Source organism: Stenella coeruleoalba, assembly GCF_951394435.1.
Source record: "Stenella coeruleoalba genome assembly, chromosome: 4".
Lineage (NCBI taxonomy): Eukaryota > Metazoa > Chordata > Mammalia > Artiodactyla > Delphinidae > Stenella > Stenella coeruleoalba.
This window is the reverse complement of record NC_137149.1, coordinates 19,218,784-19,237,570: the sequence shown is the minus strand read 5'-3', so window position 1 is coordinate 19,237,570 and position 18,787 is coordinate 19,218,784. Positions and strand designations below refer to the sequence as shown.

At 35.9% G+C, this 18,787-nt stretch overlaps 1 protein-coding gene across 1 annotated transcript in view; it reads left to right on the top strand.

Annotated features, from left to right (window-relative positions):
• BLTP1 (bridge-like lipid transfer protein family member 1) overlaps positions 1-18,787 on the top strand; it is a 207,766-nt gene that overhangs the window by 73,863 nt on the left and 115,116 nt on the right. Inside the window, exons 21-26 of the mRNA XM_079919926.1 lie at positions 5,097-5,324; positions 6,114-6,251; positions 12,436-12,615; positions 15,155-15,283; positions 17,290-17,409; positions 18,109-18,389. Of these exons, the coding sequence (XP_079776052.1) occupies positions 5,097-5,324; positions 6,114-6,251; positions 12,436-12,615; positions 15,155-15,283; positions 17,290-17,409; positions 18,109-18,389 (1,076 nt within the window). The remainder of the gene's footprint in view (positions 1-5,096; positions 5,325-6,113; positions 6,252-12,435; positions 12,616-15,154; positions 15,284-17,289; positions 17,410-18,108; positions 18,390-18,787) is intronic.

The following is an 18,787-nucleotide window of genomic DNA, read 5'->3' as shown; positions in this document are numbered from 1 at the left end:
TCAGTTATTCTGCTATTGATCCCATCTAGAGTATTTTTAATTTCATTTATTGTGTTGTTCATCATTGCTTGTTTCATCTTTAGTTCTTCTAGGACCTTGTTAAAAGTTTCTTGCATTTTGTCTATTCTACTTCCAAGATTTTGGATCATCTTTACTGTCATTATTCTGAATTCTTTTTCAGGTAGATTGCCTATTTTCTCTTCATTTGTTAGGTCTGGTGGGTTTTTATCTTGCTCCTTCCTCTGCTGTGTTTTCTCTGTCTTCTCATTTTGCTTATCTTACTGTGTTTGGGGTCTCCTTTTTGCAGGCTGCAGGTTCATAGTTCCAGTTGTTTTTGGTGTCTGTCCCCAGTGGCTAAGGTTGGTTCAGTGGGTTGTGTAGGCTTCCTGGTGGAGGGGACTAGTGCCTGTGTTCTGGTGGATGAGGCTGAGTCTTGTCTTTCTGGTGGGCAGGTCCACGTCTGGTGGTGTGTTTTGGGGTGTCTGTGGCCTTATTATGATTTTAGGCAGCCTCACTGCTAATGGGTGGGGTTGTGTTCCTGTCTTGCTAATTGTTTGGCACAGGGTGTCCAGCATTATAGCTTTCTGGTCATTGAGTGAAGCTGAGTCTTGGTGTTGAGATGGAGATCTTTGGGAGATTTTCACCGTTTGATATTACGTGGAGCTGGGAGGTCTCTTGTGGACACGTGTCCCAAGTTGGCTCTCCCACCTCAGAGGCACAGCACTGACTCCTGGCTGCAGCACCAAGAGCCTTTCATTCACACGGCTCTGAATAAAAGGGAGAAAAAGTAGAAAGAAAGAAAGAAAGAGGACAAAATAAAATAAAATAAAGTAAGATAAAATAAAAGTTATTAAAATAAAATATAATTATTAAGAAAAAAAAATTTTTAAGTAAAAATAAAAAACAAACAAAAAAAAAACAGATGGACAGAACCCTAGGACAAATGGTGAAAGCAAAGCTATACAGACAAAATCTCACACAGAAGCATACACATACACACTCACAAAAAGAGGAAAAGGGGAAAAAATCATAAATCTTGCTCTCAAAGTCCACCTCCTCAATTTGGGATGATTCATTGTCTATTCAGGTATTTCAGAGATGCAGGGTACATCAAGTTGATTGGGGAGATTTAATCCGCTGCTTCTGAGGCTGCTGGGAGAGATTTCCCTTTCTCTTCTTTGTTCTCACAGCTCTGGGGTCTCCGCTTTGGATTTGGCCCCACTTCTACGTGTAGGTTGCCGGAGGGCATCTGTTCATCGCTCAGACAGGACCAGGTTAAAGGAGCCGCTGATTCGGGAGCTCGGGGTCACTCAGGCTGCGGGGAGGGAGGGGCACGGAGTGCGGGGCAAGCCTGCGGCATCAGAGGCCAGCGTGACGTTGCACCAGCCTGAGGCGCGCCGTGCGTTTTCCTGGGGAAGTTGTCCCTGGATCACGGGACCCTGGCAGTGGCGGGCTGCACAGGCTCCCGGGACGGGGGTGTGGATGTGACCTGTGCTCGCACACAGGCTTCTTGGTGGCGGCAGCAGCAGCCTTAGCGTCTCATGCCCGTCTCTGGGGTCTGCGCTGTTAGCCGCAGCTCGCGCCAGTCTCTGGAGCTCCTTTAAGCAGCGCTCTTAATCCCCTCTCCTAGAGCACCAGGAAACAAAGAGGGAAGAAAAAGTCTCTTGCCTCTTCGGCAGGTCCAGACTTTTTCCCGAATTCTTCCTGGCTAGCCATGGCGCACTAGCCCCCTTCAGGCTGTGTTCACGCCGCCAACCCCAGTCCTCTCCCTGGGGTCTGACCTTTGAAGCCCGAACCTCAGCTCCCAGACCCCACCCGCCCCGGCGGGTGAGCAGAAAAGCCTCTCGGCCTGGTGAGTGCTGGTCGGCACCGATCCTCTGTGCGGGAATCTCTCCGCTTTGCCCTCCGCACCCCTGTGGCTGCGCTCTCCTCTGAGGCTCCGAAGCTTCCCCCCTCCGCCACCCACAGTCTCCGCCCACGAAGGGGCTTCCTAGTGTGTGGAAACCTTTCCTCCTTCACAGCTCCCTCCCACTGGTGCAGGTCCCGTCCCTATTCTTTTGTCTCTGTTTATTCTTTTGCCCTACCCAGGTACGTGGGGAGTTTCTTGCCTTTTGGGAGGTCTGAGGTCTTCTGCCAGTGTTCAGTGGGTGTTCTGTAGGAGTTGTTCCACGTGTAGATGTATTTCTGATGTATCTGTGGGGAGGAAGGTGATCTCTTTGTCTTACTCTTCCGCCATCTTCCTGCATTTATTCTTAATGGAAGAAGGAAATCTGAATCTAAATAGTGGTAGCAAATAGTAACCATGGATTAAGCGTATATATGACATATATGTTTTTCTTATTAAAAAATAGTTTTAAAGGGGAATATAGCCATTATTTTGTAATAACTGTAAATGGAGTATAACCTTTAAAAATTATGTAAAAAATAAAAAATAGTTTTATTGGTCTTGAAGAGAAGCCTGGCTATCAAGTTTTGATTTTAAAAAACAATATTGGAAACAGAGTATTTGTAGGGTTTTTTTTTTCTTCATTTCTGATTTTATCAGCTGTCTTCTAACTATTGTTGATAATACCTGTTTTTTCCTTTTTCTTTTTTTATTTTGAGGAATGAGTATGATTGGATAAGTATTAATTTTTAGCTGGGGAAAAAAATGACAGTCTCCTGTTACTTAAACTAGGTTACTTGATACTCATGTAATAAAATATTTCTGGGAAATTAAAATTACAGAGGACTCGTAAGTAAACTGAAAATGTAGTTTACCATTCTTAACGTCATACATTGCTAAAAACTTGACAAAAGAATACATTTTCCCAATTCTGTAAGCCAATGGTTTTTTCTAGGGTTGTTTAAAATGGAAATAGGATTTTTATTTGTAGTTGTAAATATTTGTATACATTCACTAATGTTAAAATATCATAAAAGTTTGCCATAATATATTACTACTTGCCAGATACTTCAATCAAACTTTTGGTAATTTTTTAGTGAATTCTTAAGAAATTAACTCTTATAGATGGAACTCACATATTAAAAACCCTCACAAAACTTAAATCAGACACCAACATTAAACATTTAACATTAGGCTAGCTTTTAAAGAGTTATGATTTAAAAAGTACATTTTGTTGATAATACTCAACAGGTACAAATGTGTTAATGCATAAAAGACTCCTAGTGTTTTTATAACTGTTTAAAAACAGTCATTGACACATTTAATAAAACTTAGCAGATGTCTTTTATTATGTTGGAGATTCAGTAATCCCTAAAGAATCTGATATGAGTTATTTCTATTTCAGATAATTAAGCGGAGATTGGTTTAGTAGCAAATTGAACATTATGCCCAAGAGAATCTTTTTCCTTTAATTGTAGGAATCTATAGGAACCTTTTCTTTTTAGGGTTAAAAATTGTAAGAGACTACAAGGGAATCTTTTAAAAATAAGAAATTATTAAGCTAGTGTTTTTAAAAATTAGCTAAAATAAGAATAACATTTCTAATGATTTGTTGGTAACTCTTAGTATGTCGAAAGCTAATAAACATCAGTAGAATACATTGACTCCTTAGATAAGTTGTGTGGAGGGGAGGTAGGGCAGAGATGATGAGGTCTGGAGGCCATTTGCAGGTAAAATCACCAAAGGAACTTCCATTTTCTGCTTGTCTCTGGACTCCATGGCCACTATAAACCTGATGAACCCATCTCCAGGACTGGGACAGCATGTATGTTTTGAAAAGGCTTCTCAGATGATCTGAGGGAGAACTACTGCTCCAAATAACTCTAGGTTTTTAATGTTGATTGAAATCAATTAGATATTTATTTTGAGTTTTACAAACTTAATGTTGGAATTCAGGATAAAAACCAATATTTATTTACCTTTCTATTTGTGTTTGAATTTGTCTGTGCTTCGGAGTTATATAAGCACAATTAAATCAAGCAGGTTCTAAGTAGGACCTGTATTATTTAGAGGCAGATGACAGTAGAGAATAGAGGAAAAAGCCCCAGTTCTGCAAGTCAGTATATTTGGGATTTTAATATTTGCCCTGCCAGTAATTAACTGAATGACCTTAAGCCCTTCAATATCCTTTCCTGTGAAAGGATATTAATTGGCTGTATATCCAGAACCTTAGCCAGAAAATAAATATGTCAATAACCAAAATGCAGAATTTACCAAAATACTACCTTGGTTTTAATATTGAGCAAATGTAGTCAACAGTGTTAATTGGAATATTTTAACAACTTTTTGATTACTACTGACAGATCAAATAGGCTAAATTTAAATTTGGAATTAATAGGAAGAAAAAAGAATCTCAATTAAAAAAGAAATTTAAATTCTGATGCAAAAGAAACCAGATATTAATTGTTGAAACACTTCTGAAATTCGAATACTTAAGAAACCAGGATGAACTGTGTGAAAGGAAGTTCACATTTGGTAACTATTTATAATAAATAGTTATAATAAATAAATAGTTTATTTGGTAACTATTTATAATAAATAGTTATAATAAATAGTTTATAACTATTTATAAACTATTTATAATGTTTTTGTCACAAGTAACCAAAAGTGGGGCATTCTTATTAAAGCTGTTAAAATATTCCTGATAAATATTCCAACTGTAATATATAAATTACAGATTTAGCTAATTGGATTTTTCCAAATTGATTTTTAGTGAATTGATCTGCTTCCCTCAAAGGATATCTCTGGGTATTATTACCTCAGAACTCTGAGAAGCACAGATTGAAAACAACTGAAGCTTTCAAATCTTCATAGGTTTCTTTTAGGATCTAAATTGCAAGTTTTTGCTATAATTAGAGGTGGTGTTATCATGAAGCTTTACTACAAACTTCTGTAACTTTTTGTGGGTTTTTTTTTTTTTTTGCTACGGAATAGTTATTTGCTAAGCAGCCAAGTAAGTGGCTGCTTAAATATATGTAGTTAAGTATTAAGTGGGTGCCTTAAATATATGTATCTTGTTTTCATTTAAAGGAAATAGACTGATGCTTTAAAAGAGGTTAAAGAATTGCTTAGTTTACAGATTTCAGGCTCCAAGGTGAAAAGTTATTGTTACATATCTCTTTTGATGGCAATTTATTCTTAATATTTGTAGGAAAACTACTTTGGGGAAGATGACATGTATATGGATTTTGAAGAGGTTATTTCAAGTCCTGTTCTGTCACTGTCAACATCATCCAGCTCTGGGTGGACTGCTGTTGGAATGGAAAATGACAAAAAAGAAAATGAAAGTTCAGCCAAGTCAATTCATCCGCTTACCTTGCGTCCTTGGGATATTACTGTACTTGTTAATTTGCACAAAGTTCACGGGCGTCTTCCTGTTGTAAGTGTTTACGTGTCAAAATAGTCGAGTTTATTATGAAATCCACTCAGCATAGGAAACTGTGTCTGTGTGTGCACACACTTACATAAAAAATTCACATTCAAAAACACTTCTGAATTTATCTTTTTATAAAGCTAGTTTATTATTTTCTTCATAGTATAATTACCCGATCACTGATAATTTTCCGTTCTGTTTTTCTTCTTTCACTTTAGTTCCTTCTTTGCTGTTCTATATAAGTTTAGAACATTTTGCCATGCTGTTGAGTTGCTAGGTTTATAGTTAGCCTGATGGATGTCCTAGGACTTCATATTTTTTTAGCCTTTATCTCTAACTCCAGACCAGTCTGGGATGTTAGACCTATTACAAAATCAAGATTCAGACTTGACCCTGGAGGTTGAGTTGTGTCAGCGGTTTGGATTCAGCACAGTATCCTGGTTTACTCTAAAGGATGACCCTTGGGCCTCTTGGGGCTGACTTGAAATCAGATTATATTGTCCAAAGAACCCATGGCCATTGGAGCCAGGCCAGATAGGGAGGGTGTGGCCCTAGAGCATTGTGCTGCATACTGGGTCCATGTCATGTTCTTAGGGTTGCACGGGAAAGGAATCACCTCTGGTGCTTAGTGAACCTAATGTCTTTTTCTGGGGACAGAATACTTTTTTTTTGTCAGTAAGCACTGTTTCTCCTTGTAAAATATCAGTCTTTTAATTGTATAAATGTAATTTCTATTTTCCTGTACTTCCTTGGTCTTTATCTGTATCTTGATTATGGTGTTTTGCTTGACTTTAGCATGGAACTACTGATGGCCCTGAGTGTCCTACAGCTTTTTTGGAAAGACTATGTTTTGAAATGAAAAAAGGATTTAGGGAGACCATGCTGCAACTTGTCCTGTCACCCCTGAATGTGTTTGTCAGTGATAACTATCAGGTAATGTGAAACTGAGTTATGGTAAAGACTTAGAGATTTATTCTTACTATTTTTGGGGTCAAAACAATGTGTTAACTTCAGAGCATGGAATATATAGCTCTTAAAATTAGGGACCTTTAATTTAACTGTACTAAGCAGTTTTGTATTGTGTGTATATATGAGAATTGTTTCAAGAATCTTAGTTCTTCTTTTTTTTCCTCTGCTTATTTCCTTATTTATATGATCCCAAACAATTATATTTAATATCTATTGTTTTTAGAAATGGAAAGAAATACTTTCTAACTTTCTCTTATGTTTATGGAAGGGAAAAACTAATTGTATACAATGTTGGTAGATAGTGTTGAAAATCACAACCTAAGTATTAATATTAACCAGTACCATAAATCTTGAAAACATGCGTACCTACATGGTCAATGATTTATTCTTTTCATCTAATGTACCTACCAGATACTTTGTTAATTCCTCAAGATATTCCTGAGGCTCTTTTGGAAGTGAACTGGTGACATTAATCAAATGGGAATATTTTACATTCCTGGGTAGATTATTACTTTATTATTTTTTAATGCCAATGGCTTCTCTTGGCGTCTACCACTACTTTAAGGCTCTTTCCTACTTTTAGTCAAGTTGTATGTTTTAGAACTATGATGTTTTTTAGTACAAAGCAAAGTAAAATTATAAACAGGAGGAAGAATCTGACAGTGAATCATCAATGAATGATAACTCACTATGGAGTCTATGTAGTAACTGATCATCTGATTTAAAAGAGCATACCCCTTTTCACTCTTTTGCCATAACTGACTATATTTTTCTATTGTAGTAGCTAAAACGTAACACTTAATGTATGATAGTTTTTGCCACAGAATATTTCTTTTTTAAAAACTTTTATTTCAGAAGAATTATAGATTTATAGGAGGTTACAAAGGTAGTACAGAGAGTTTCTGTGTTTCCTCCATGTTGATCTTTTACATAATTATGGTATAGTATCAAAACCAGGAGATTGACATTGGCACAATATGTGTGCATCGTTCTGTGTCATCTTATCACGTGTAGATTTGTGTAACTGCCACCCAAATCAAGATACAGAACTATTCTATCATCACAAAGATCTCACTTGTGTTAACACTTTTAACTTGTCACATGAAACCTTAAAAATAACTCTTGTCCTCTCTCTAATTAGTGGGTCATTAGAATTGGTTGTTTTTTTATTTTGGGAGGCAAGTGTATGGAGAGGGAGCCCATCTCCTTTTTTCAGTCTGTTGAGGAAATTAGTAAAGGTAAAAGGGAAATATCTTCTTATGACTGAGTTCTGAGAATCTTAGGTGAGCATCTCTGGTTGCTTGTGAGTACCTGGTGATACTTCAACTTCTATTTTAATCACTGCATTCTCAAAAGACTTCAGTAGATATAAAAAATATTTTATTGAGTTTATTATGAAAATTCATATTAACCCTAATTATAGAATTACTGGCAAACTTGTACAGAGACTGAAGTGTAAGGTGTGATTTATTTGGTGATAAGAAAGGGAATTCAGGGAATGGAGATATCAAGGCAGTAGTAGAAGTATTAGTGATGTTTTGTTTCCTGGATGGTTAACACTTCATAATTCACCCCGAAGACAAGCATAGTCTATACATATTTTCTTGGAATTTGCTTATCTACTTAATTTGCTTACATTTTGTAGTGCTAGCATTCCTAAGAAATATTTTCTTCTTTTGTCTTTATACTATCTAATACTCTTTCATGGTGGGAAGCTTCACACTGTGACTGCCCTCAAGACTCAGTTCTGGGTCACTCACCTGTAGCTGCTTATTTCTGGTAGCATTAGTCTTAGTGCAGAACTTCAAGGTTAAGGATCTAATGTGATGGGTCTATTATTGTGTCTGACTTATGAAACCACACACTTTTTACTTGATCATCTTTTGATGTATATTAGTTTTCTAGGGCTGCCAATGCAAGGTACCCCACACTGGGTGGCTTAGAACAACAGAAACTTATTCTTTCACAGTTTTGGAGCCTGGAAGTCTGAAATTGGTGTGTTTGGCAGGGCCATGCTCTCTTTCAAGGCTGTAGGAGAGGATCCTTCCTTGTCTTTTCCTAGCTTTTGGTGGTCGCTAACAATCCTTGGCATTCCTTGTTTGGTAGTTGTATCACTCAAATCTCTGCCTCTGTCTTCATGTGGCATTCTCTCCATGAGTCTGTGTGTCTAAGTTTTCCCCTTACAAGGACACTGTTCCTTGGATTAGGGCCCACTGTAATCCAGTGTAATTTTAACTTGATTACATTCGTCAAGACCCTATTTCCAAATAAGATCACATTCACAGGTACCTGAGCTTAGGAATTGAACGTGTCTTCATAGGGGACACCATTCAACCCACTAAACGATGCAAGCCGTAATAAAATTTAGAATATAATCTTTATTGGTGGCTTTACCTTTAGGACAAGACAAGATCCACATGTTTGTTTTGTTTTTTTGGCAGTGGGTGGTGAGAGAGAGGATAGAATCCAGGATGATGCCTGGTTTTTGCTTTGGGCAATTAACTTAGCCAGTGGGAGATAAAGAATGCGGGAGGAGGAACTGGTTTATAGGGGAAGATGATGCGTTTCTGGGCATGTTGGGTTTGAAGTACCAAGAAATCAACCTTCATTTTCTAGTATTTTCCAAAGAGTGGACTTCATTGTCTTTGAGAAATAGACATTGTCTTTGAGATAAACTCACCTAAGTGTCTGTGTAGGTACAGTGGCATTCAAAAGTCATAAATAGCTGACTTTCTGATGGTACTCTAATATACTAACAGCAGATGCATATGTGGGCCCTGAACATTCTTGGAAAATACATTTGGATGGTCCCTGTGATAACCTATGTGGCTAAAAATAATAAAAATAGACAAGCTGGGTGGTAGTGACGGATAAAGGCATCATGCCCTCAATACCCCCTGTCTCGTCTGCATGAACCCCTCCCCCCAACTTTAAGGCCAAATGCACTTTATTTTCTTTTGCCTTTTGACCCCTTTCACCCATTTCCCCCACCCCCTACTCTCAGCTCTGGCAACCACCAATCTGTTTTCTGTATTCTATGAGCTTTTTTTAGATTCCACATGTAAGAGGGATCATATGGTATTTGTCTTTCTCTATCTTACTTATTTCACTTGGCATATTGCCCTCGAGGTCCATTTATGTTGTTGCAAATGGCAAGATTTCCTTCTTTTTTTATGACTGATATTCCACTGTATGTGTGTGTATATATATATATACACATATATATGTATGTATATATATATATATTCACCATAATTTCTTTATCCATTCATCCACTGATAGACAGGTTTTTTCCGTATCTTGGCTTTTGTAAATAATACTGCAGTGAACATGGCAATGCATGTATCTCTTTGAATTAGTGTTTCCTTCGGATAACTACCCAGAAGTGGAATTGCTGAATCATATGGCAGTTCTATTTTTAATTTTTTGAGAAACCACCATTATTCTCCATAGTGGATGCACCAATTTACATTCCCACCAACAGTGCACAAGGGTTCCCTTTTCTCCATATCCTTGCCAACATTTGTTATTTGTGTTCTTTTTGATGAGAGCCATTCTGACAGGTGTGAAGTGATATCTCACTATGGTTTTGATTTGCATTTCCCTGATGTTTAGTGACGTTGAGCATCTTTTCATGTGTCTGTTGACCTTCTGCATGTCCTCTTTGGAGAAATAGCTATTCAGATCGTCTGCCCATTTCTTAAATTGGATTGTTTGTTTTTTTGCTATTGAGTTGTGGGAATTCTTTATATATTTTGGGTATTAGACCTGTATCAGATTTATGATTTGCAAATATTTTCTTTTTTTAAATAAATTTATTTATTTATTTACTTATTTTTGGCTGTGTTGGGTCTTCGTTTCTGTGTGAGGGCTTTCTCTAGTTGCGGCGAGCAGGGGCCACTCTTCATCGCAGTGCACGGGCCTCTCACTGTTGCAGCCTCTCTAGTTGCGGAGCACAGGCTCCAGACGTGCAGGCTCAGTAGTTGTGGCTCACAGGCCTAGTTACTACGCGGCATGTAGGATCTTCCCAGACCAGGGCTCGAACCCGTGTCCCCTGCATTGGCAGGCAGCTTCTCAACCACTGTGCCACCAGGGAAGCCCTGCAAATATTTTCTTTTCTTCTGCAGGTCACCTTTTCATTTTGTTGATAGTTTCCTTTGCTACAAAGAAGCTTTTTAGTTTGATATAGTCCTACTTGTTTATTTTTGCTTTTGTTGCTTTGCCTTTGGTGTTAGATTCAAAAAATAATCACCAAGCCCATGTCAGGGAGTCTACTTCTGATATTTTCTTCTAGGAGTTTTATGGTTTCAGGTCTTACATTCAAGTCTCTAATTAATTTTGAGTTGATTTTTGTATATGGTATAAGATAGTGATTGAGTTTCATTCTTTTAGTATGTGTTACTGAGTTTTCCCAACACTGTTTATTGAAGAGACTCTCCTTTCCTCATTGTATGTTCTTGGATCCTTTGGTGTAAATTAATTGACCATATATATGTGTGTTTATTTCTGGGCTCTCTATTCTGTTCCATTGACTTATGTGTCTGTTTTTATGCTAATACCATACTGTTTTGATTATTACAGCTATGTGATAGAGTTTGAGATAAGGGAGCATGATACCTCCAGCTTTCTTTTGTCTTTTTCAAGATTACTTTGGGTATTTGGGGTTCTTTGTGGTTCTATACGAATTCTAGGATTATTTGTTCTATTTCTTTGAAAGATGCCATTGGAACTTTGATAGGGATTGCATTGAGTCTGTAGATTGCTTTGGGTAGTGTGGACATTTTAACAATATTGATTCTTCCAAGCCAAGATCCACATGTATTTTTGAGCTCAGAAAAAGCTATCAAAAGCTTTATCCTGAGAATTATTGAATCTCAGTGCCAGAAGTGATCTTTATTGACCATCTTCTCCAGCTGCATCAGATAAAACAGAAGGGAACTGGGGCCTGGAGAAGTTAAGTGATTATATATATTGTCACAGAGCTTAGACGAAAATAAAATTTAAAAATGTGTCAGAAGAGTTTCTAGAGCTATTGTTATACTCACAATTTGAAATGAACTTTTAAGAATTCTTTATGAATTCAACTTAACTCTATTCTTAAAAACACTTTTTTATGAACGCAGTTCCCAAAATTTGTGTTGAAACAAGGAACATTAACCCTGTAAGATGGCCTGCACACACACACACTAAAAAGACTGTCATGGTAAAATTAAGATAAATAATTTCAAGTGTAAAAAGTGCTGCAAGGAGAGGAATGAGGTACTTTGGTAGCATGTAATAGTCTTAAGATAAAAACATGATAAAACTTGATTTTAAAAGATCTCTGTGGTGGTTTTGTAGAGTGTGGACCAGAGATATGTAAAAGTTAAGGCTTGGGAGATCCTGGCAAGAGGTTGTATTATTTGGACCAGGATGATAGCAGTGAAGCTGGAAGAAACTCAGTGCATTTGTGAGAGATTGGGAGGTAGATTCTATAGAAATTGGTGACTAATGGGTAGGGCATTACCAAGCTTACTTTATTCTGTATTTCTAATAACCATCTGTGAAACCAGTGTTGCATGGAATACCCTATTTTAGGACATATGCTTTAGCTTTCTGAGTAAGTCTTAGAAATTTTCTCTTTGAAATGTTGCTGCTTTTTAGTTGTGAATATATAATTATTCTTGTAAGATGGATCTATCCTTTTAATATTTACATAATTCTCAAAATCTTTATGAAAGATGGCTTTCTTTGCTAGTTCCTTGTTTTATGGTCTTAATGGTCTTTGTTCTTCCATGTTATTTTCTTCTTTTTAATACTTCGATCTCATGATTCCTGCCTTGTCACAAAAGATTGGCCTCTTACATTCCCTCTCAGTTATAATACTTGTTTCTTTTTATTCATTGAGGCAGTTACCAATCAGAGATCTGCATTTTTTTTTTAGGACTTTGCTGTCTCGCTTTGCAGTTGGGCTCTTATGGATAATGTCACTAAAGAAGCTTAACACAGACTACTTTTATGGGTACAAGGTTGTGTTAGGAGCTTGTGGATCCCAAAGTCATATTTTCCAAATACCATGTTTTTACCTTTTGTCACTGGGGGAAAAAGCAGCTAGCAATTATAATGCTGATTTTTCTTATGCTTCTTACAGTCTTATTATTGTTTTCAGCAGCGACCCCCTGTGGATGAAGTGCTCAGGGAAGGTCACATCAATTTGTCAGGTCTCCAGCTGAGAGCACATGCTATGTTCTCAGCAGAAGGTCTTACTTTGGGAAGTGATTCCTTAGAATACGCATGGCTAATTGATGTGCAGGCTGGAAGCCTTACAGCTAAGGTCACAGCACCACAGGTATGTTCTCAGTTCTCAGAGTGCTATCTCCTGACTTTTTTTTTTTTCCTTTACTCACCCACCTCCCCAAAAATAGGTTATATGCCCATTTGAATGTTCATTTTATTTCCACTTGCCATTCAGAATTTTCTTAGTGTTATATGAGTCAGAGACAAGTTTCACTTTTCTGGGCCACCTAAAATTGACGGCTGTGATGTTTTATAGTTCTGTGTAATACTTTCAAGAATTCAAGACTTTCTTTGAGAAAAACTCAGGATGAGAAATTTCTGGAAATCAAATTATATATTATTAAAATTACATTACTTGGCTCTCCACTGTTGGAACAATCTTGTTTTCCCAGTACACAGAATAATTTTCTAAGAACTTTACCTTGTATATTTCTTAAGTAGGATTTGAAAACAGCATTTATACTATTAAGGTAGCATCATTCTTTACTTGTGATGTCCCAAAACAAGACAAAATCTTTTGAACCTCCACTTAGTGATATGGATACTGGTTTAGAAAAATAAAAATGAATTTATTGGTGAGAAAATCTGGTCTGGAGTGCTAGTTGTGATCCTTTTGGATAAATTCTCCTTCCCCCTCACTGTCCCACTTAGTCTTGAGGGGTCTCAGATGCCTAAAGGGTTATAGTCAGCCCTCCCTATCCACAGGTTCTGCATCCACAGGTTCAACCAACTGTGGATTCAACCAACTGCAGATGTGAAGCCTAAGGATACAGAGGGCTGACTGTATTTAGTTCTAGAAATGGACCATTGAAATTTAGTCCAATGTCTGTATTACTGTAATATTTCACCTGTTGAGCCATTTACAGGCATACCTCATTTTATTGTGCTTCACAGATTTTGCTTTCTTTCTTTTTTTGTTTTTACAAATTGAAGGTTTGTGGCAATGCTGCATCAAGCAGGTCTATCAGCACCATTTTTCTGACAGCATTTGCTCAATTTATGTGTCTGTGTCACATTTTGGTAATTATTGCAATATTTTAAACTTTTTCATTATTATTACATCTGTTATGGTAATCTGTGATTAGTGATCTTTGATGTTAGTTACTATTGCAAAAAGATTATAAATCATTGAAGGCTCAGGTTAGCATTTTTTAGCAATAAAGTATCTTTTAATTAAGGTATGTATGTTGTTTTTTTAGGCATAATGTTATTGTGCACTTGATAGACTACTAGTTACTTGTAAATATAACTTCTACATGCACTGGGAAACCAAGTATTTGTGACTTGCTTTATTGTTATAGTCACTATATTGCAAATTTATTGCGGTGGTCTGGAACCAAACCCACAGTATCTCTGAGGTATGCCTGTATTTATAATGTGCGTTTCATAATTGGTGTTTCAAAAGATTGGAATGTGGTAGAAAGGTACATACTCAGTTTTTAATAAAGAATTACAGAATGAGTGTGAAATACGTGTAATTTAGAGGTAAGTAGTGGCAACAAGCAGGTGAATAAAGACTAGATACCTTGTGTATCTGAAGGAAATTGTTGGAGGGCAGCAAAAATTAAGATTCTAGAAATAGTAGGAAAATGAATGGAATTGAAAAGGGATATTTTATATAAAAATGAATGGAAAGAAATATATAATGGTGAAAACAAATATTCATTGCTCAGTAGCCTCATAACTGTCTTTTTATCTGCCATTTTCTGTCTCTAAATATACAAGTAAAAACTGAAGCATATAACAAAACAGTTTGTTCCCAGCAAGCATGCAGTGAAGCTGTGCTGACCCTCCAAGATTGGACACAATTCCTTTAATCTAAAGATTGCTAGACTCTCATATATGTTGCCCTTATTAGAAGATGAAACATTTCTTTCTTCTGCACTAGAATCATGGCATCACTGTTTCCTGCAAGGTTCATGAATCCATACGTGCTTTTAGTGTTTATTCCATTCTTTGTATGTTTTAAAAGTGAAATTCATGTTTTCTGAGAGTTCAAGATATGTACTTTTTTTGGGGGGGGGATAATACCGTGTATACCCGTGTCTCAGTGTTTATTGTAAACTAACCAATTATAAAATTAAGGTTTTTTCTTAAACTCAATATTTGATGAAAAATTGATATATACTTACTTAAACTTCTATTCATAAAAGTTCTTCAATCTTCAGAATACCTGATTTTCTAAAATTGTAGCTTAATAGATATAAATTTCACTTCAAAGCTTGGTTTATTATTAGGTAGAGAATTTTCGGTGCTTTTCTGTGCAGAGGATTCCGATTAATCATATAAGAAGAAAGATATAACCTTGAAAAAAAATACTTGCTTTAGAGGTTGCTGAAGTTGAAGTTTTCAGTTGAAATGAGTTTTCATTTTGGCACTGCATTTTGTCATTCACAAATGAAAAGTAACACAAGCTTATAAATGATGTCAAGGTAGAAAAATGATATTGGTTAACAAGTAGATTATGTAGCAGGTATAAGGCACTCTTTGGATTCTTTCAAGCTGTATTAATATTCTTGATAAGATTTTAAACTCTGAACAATTGTTTAGAATGCTAACAGTGTTGTCAACCTGACATGGCTTATTTGCAGCTGGCTTGTCTCTTGGAGTGGGGACAGACATTTGTTTTTCATGTCGTATGTCGGGAGTATGAACTGGAAAGACCAAAATCAGTAATAGTATGTCAGCATGGAATTGATCGTCGGTTCTGTGAATCCAAGGTATGTTAACAGATATGTTAGCAGTATTATAAACATTTATGGCTTTTTTCGAAGTGAAAGAGATATCAGCTTTAAATCAACTGTACATAGCATCAAGTAAACACCAAAGTTCAGTTTTTTCAATTACTAAAATTATTTTGAACATTTATAGCCACTTGTTATTTAGTTGTAAATAGTTAAAATATGAGGTAATTATTAAAACATACATTCACAAATAAATGGAGATATTATAAAATTATGTCTTATCTCTTACTGCATTATTATACTAACTCTTTGGGATATGGATGTGTGTTTATGTAGAAGGTTTAGAAATTGGAGGAAGAAGGTTAAATTCCTTACATGGCATTGTTTGCAGACCCTTCTGGAACATACATATTCTCCTTTAACATGATTAGCAATGTTGGGCATTTGCCAAGTTTCCTGACTCCAGATCTTACACTCTTTCTACCGCATTGCACTACCATGACTAAGGGTCATTACAGTACCTTCAAGAGGGTTGTAAAAAGTAGATAGTAATTCCTAAAATCATGTACAGGGGCAGAGAGATGCAGAGTGTTATTTTGTAGTAAGCACTGTTCCTTATGCATTTAGGGTGGGGAACATTTTTTAAGTATGCTCCTTTGAGAAAACCTGGAAAACATTGTAGTTTCAAAAAAAAAAGTAACTTACCCTAATTCTACAACATAGAGATAGCCATTGCTAACAGTTTAGTTTTTCTTTCTAGTTTCTTTTCTATGTGTCTTTCCTTTCTTTTTTCTTTTGTTATACAAACTGTATGTTTGCTATTATATTACTGTGAGTTGGAAGTAATTCATTCTGCTTTTAATTTTATGTCCAAGAAAATCTGTAACCTGTGCTAATTTACCATCAATAAAGGAAACAGCTGTAATTGGTGATAAAATTATTTATTTTCTTGTTATAAATGCAATGCCAGGCTCCAGGGAATTGGTTCCTTAGTCATTAGTTTCTTACCAATAATTTGTACATACTTGTAGGTATCTCCTCCCTCTTTTTTTTTTTCCTACTAATACTCAGAGCTTTTAAGTTGTATTATAATTTTAAAAAATCAACTTCATTGAGGCATAATTTACATACAATAAATTCACCCTTTTTAAGTTTGAGTTTTGAGAAAAGTTATATATACTGGTGTAACCCTTACCACCAATGAAGATCTAGAACATTTCTATCACCTTAGGAAATTCCTTTGTGACCCTTCGCAGTCAGACACTATTCCACACATCCACTGATATTCTTTCTGTCATTTTAGGTCAGATTTTTTTTAAGGTCTATTTCGTGTGGAGGAAATATATTAGTATAGAACACCGACTATCATACAAGACACCTGCCTTCTAGTCCTGGCTCTGCCACTGATGAGCAGAGTACAAGCTGTTGGGCTGGTAATTTATTCAGGGCTGCCATTTCCCAAAGAAGTTCATTGAAGTTGGGGATATGTATGTTATCTTCTAACCTAATCATGACCAAATCTATGTTTTAGGAGTAAAACAAAAATAAATTTGTGTGGACTTTCCTAGATATCATCATAACATTTACAGTTCATATATTTGTGGATGTGTGTAAAAATGTGCATGTGAATGGAATATGAAATACTCTTAAGAAAAACTTACAACTTTAAACTCCTATACAGTCCTTATAAACCTGTGAAGTTGTTTGTCAGTTTCCTTTGGCTGTTCTTTTTGAGTTTCAATAACAAGCTTTATATGTATTCTGTCAGTATAGTATTGCCACATGCCACTTTTGAATGAAAGTGACACATCATTGCTTATTAGTTTTCTAATTGGCAAGACTTTAATTGCTGATTATTTTGTTTATCATTATAAAGATATCTAATTATAAATATATAATTTATCATTATAAAAAAGTTAAATTTAATTGATATTTTAAAATACACATGTGACAAGACTTGTGTTTATTTAAATAAGCAGATTTATGTATCAAAATAATGAATTGATGGTGAAGAATTAAATGTTGAATCCATTTCATTTTAGTTGAGTTGTATTCCTGGGCCTTGTCCAACTTCAGATGATTTGAAATATACTATGACTCGTTTAGCAGTAGATGGAGCTGATATTTATATTGTGGAGCATGGCTGTGCTACAAATATAAAGGTACACATTTGTCTATTTCTTGGCCAGTGTAATTCTTTTTCCTTTTTGCCAAACCAAACCTCCATTTCTTGAAATAAAACACATACTTATAGTTTGCCATCTCGCAGAACAGTACAGAATTCTAGGAGATAGCTTTCTATTTTATACCATCTGTGTTCTCTTCCAGTCTTAATTTTTAAAGGCACACTTTCACTACTTTTTTACTCTAATTGAATTATTATGACCTTGCTTTATGGCAGGGATATAAACTGGTAGCGTGCTTATATGGCAGGAACATAAATTAGTAATGTTTTTAAAAGATTTAATTTTGAATTCCTTTAGGTTTTATTCATTTATATTTCCTGTCTGGCTCCTGGAAACATTTGTTTGCCACTGCTGCTTACTTTACTGTTTAAAATCAAGCCTTGTTAAGATTCTGTGATTTCATTACTTACTACTCTTCTAACTTTTCTTTCCTCCATCTCTCATTTTCCTTTGGAATTAAGTTCTTTTCCTTTTATCCTCTTTTTTAAATTGAATGTTTATTTTTATTCTGTTGCATTTATCTTTTCTATTTCCCCTTTCTCTTTTTTCCTTTCCCTTTCTTTTCTTCCTCTATATTTCATGCAATTTGAAATAATTACTTATTCTATAGTTTACTGCAAGTTGCTTAAAAGTACAAAACTACAGTTTTGTTTCATTTTCTTCATTCAACTTTAGATGGGTGCAATTCGGGTTGCAAACTGTAATCTCCACAATCAGTCGGTTGGGGAAGGAATAAGTGCTGCAATTCAGGATTTTCAAGTGAGACAGTACATTGAACAATTGAATAATTCCAGAGTTGGGCTTCAGCCTGCAGTACTACGGAGGGCCTACTGGCTTGAAGCTGGGTCAGCCAACTTAGGACTTATTACTGTTGATATTGCATTAGCTGCTGATCATCATTCTAAACATGAGGCGCAAAGACATTTCTTAGAAACTCATGATACCAGAACTAAGAGGTAAGTGAAATTTAGGAATGGTAATAGTCTCAAGTTCAGATGAAAATTACTAGATAATTATAGAGGAAATTCTACCGTTAAGAATGGAATAAGAATGTCTAAAATAAAGACTGAATGTGATTGTGCTGGGTATACCTCAAAGAATAAATAAAGATTTTATATTTAAGTAATCACATTGTATACATCATCTGATGATGGTGTGGTTGCTGGAAAAAAACATTATTTTTTGATATGTTTCTAAGCCCATGCTGTGTATGTCAACAGTGAAACAAATATAAATTACTGGCCCCAAAATAACATTTTGTAAAGCACTACACTCCCATCTCTCTCACCACAGGCCTGCACTTCCAATATGTCATTCCTAGAAAACACCATTACTAATCACCATTTATTCTACA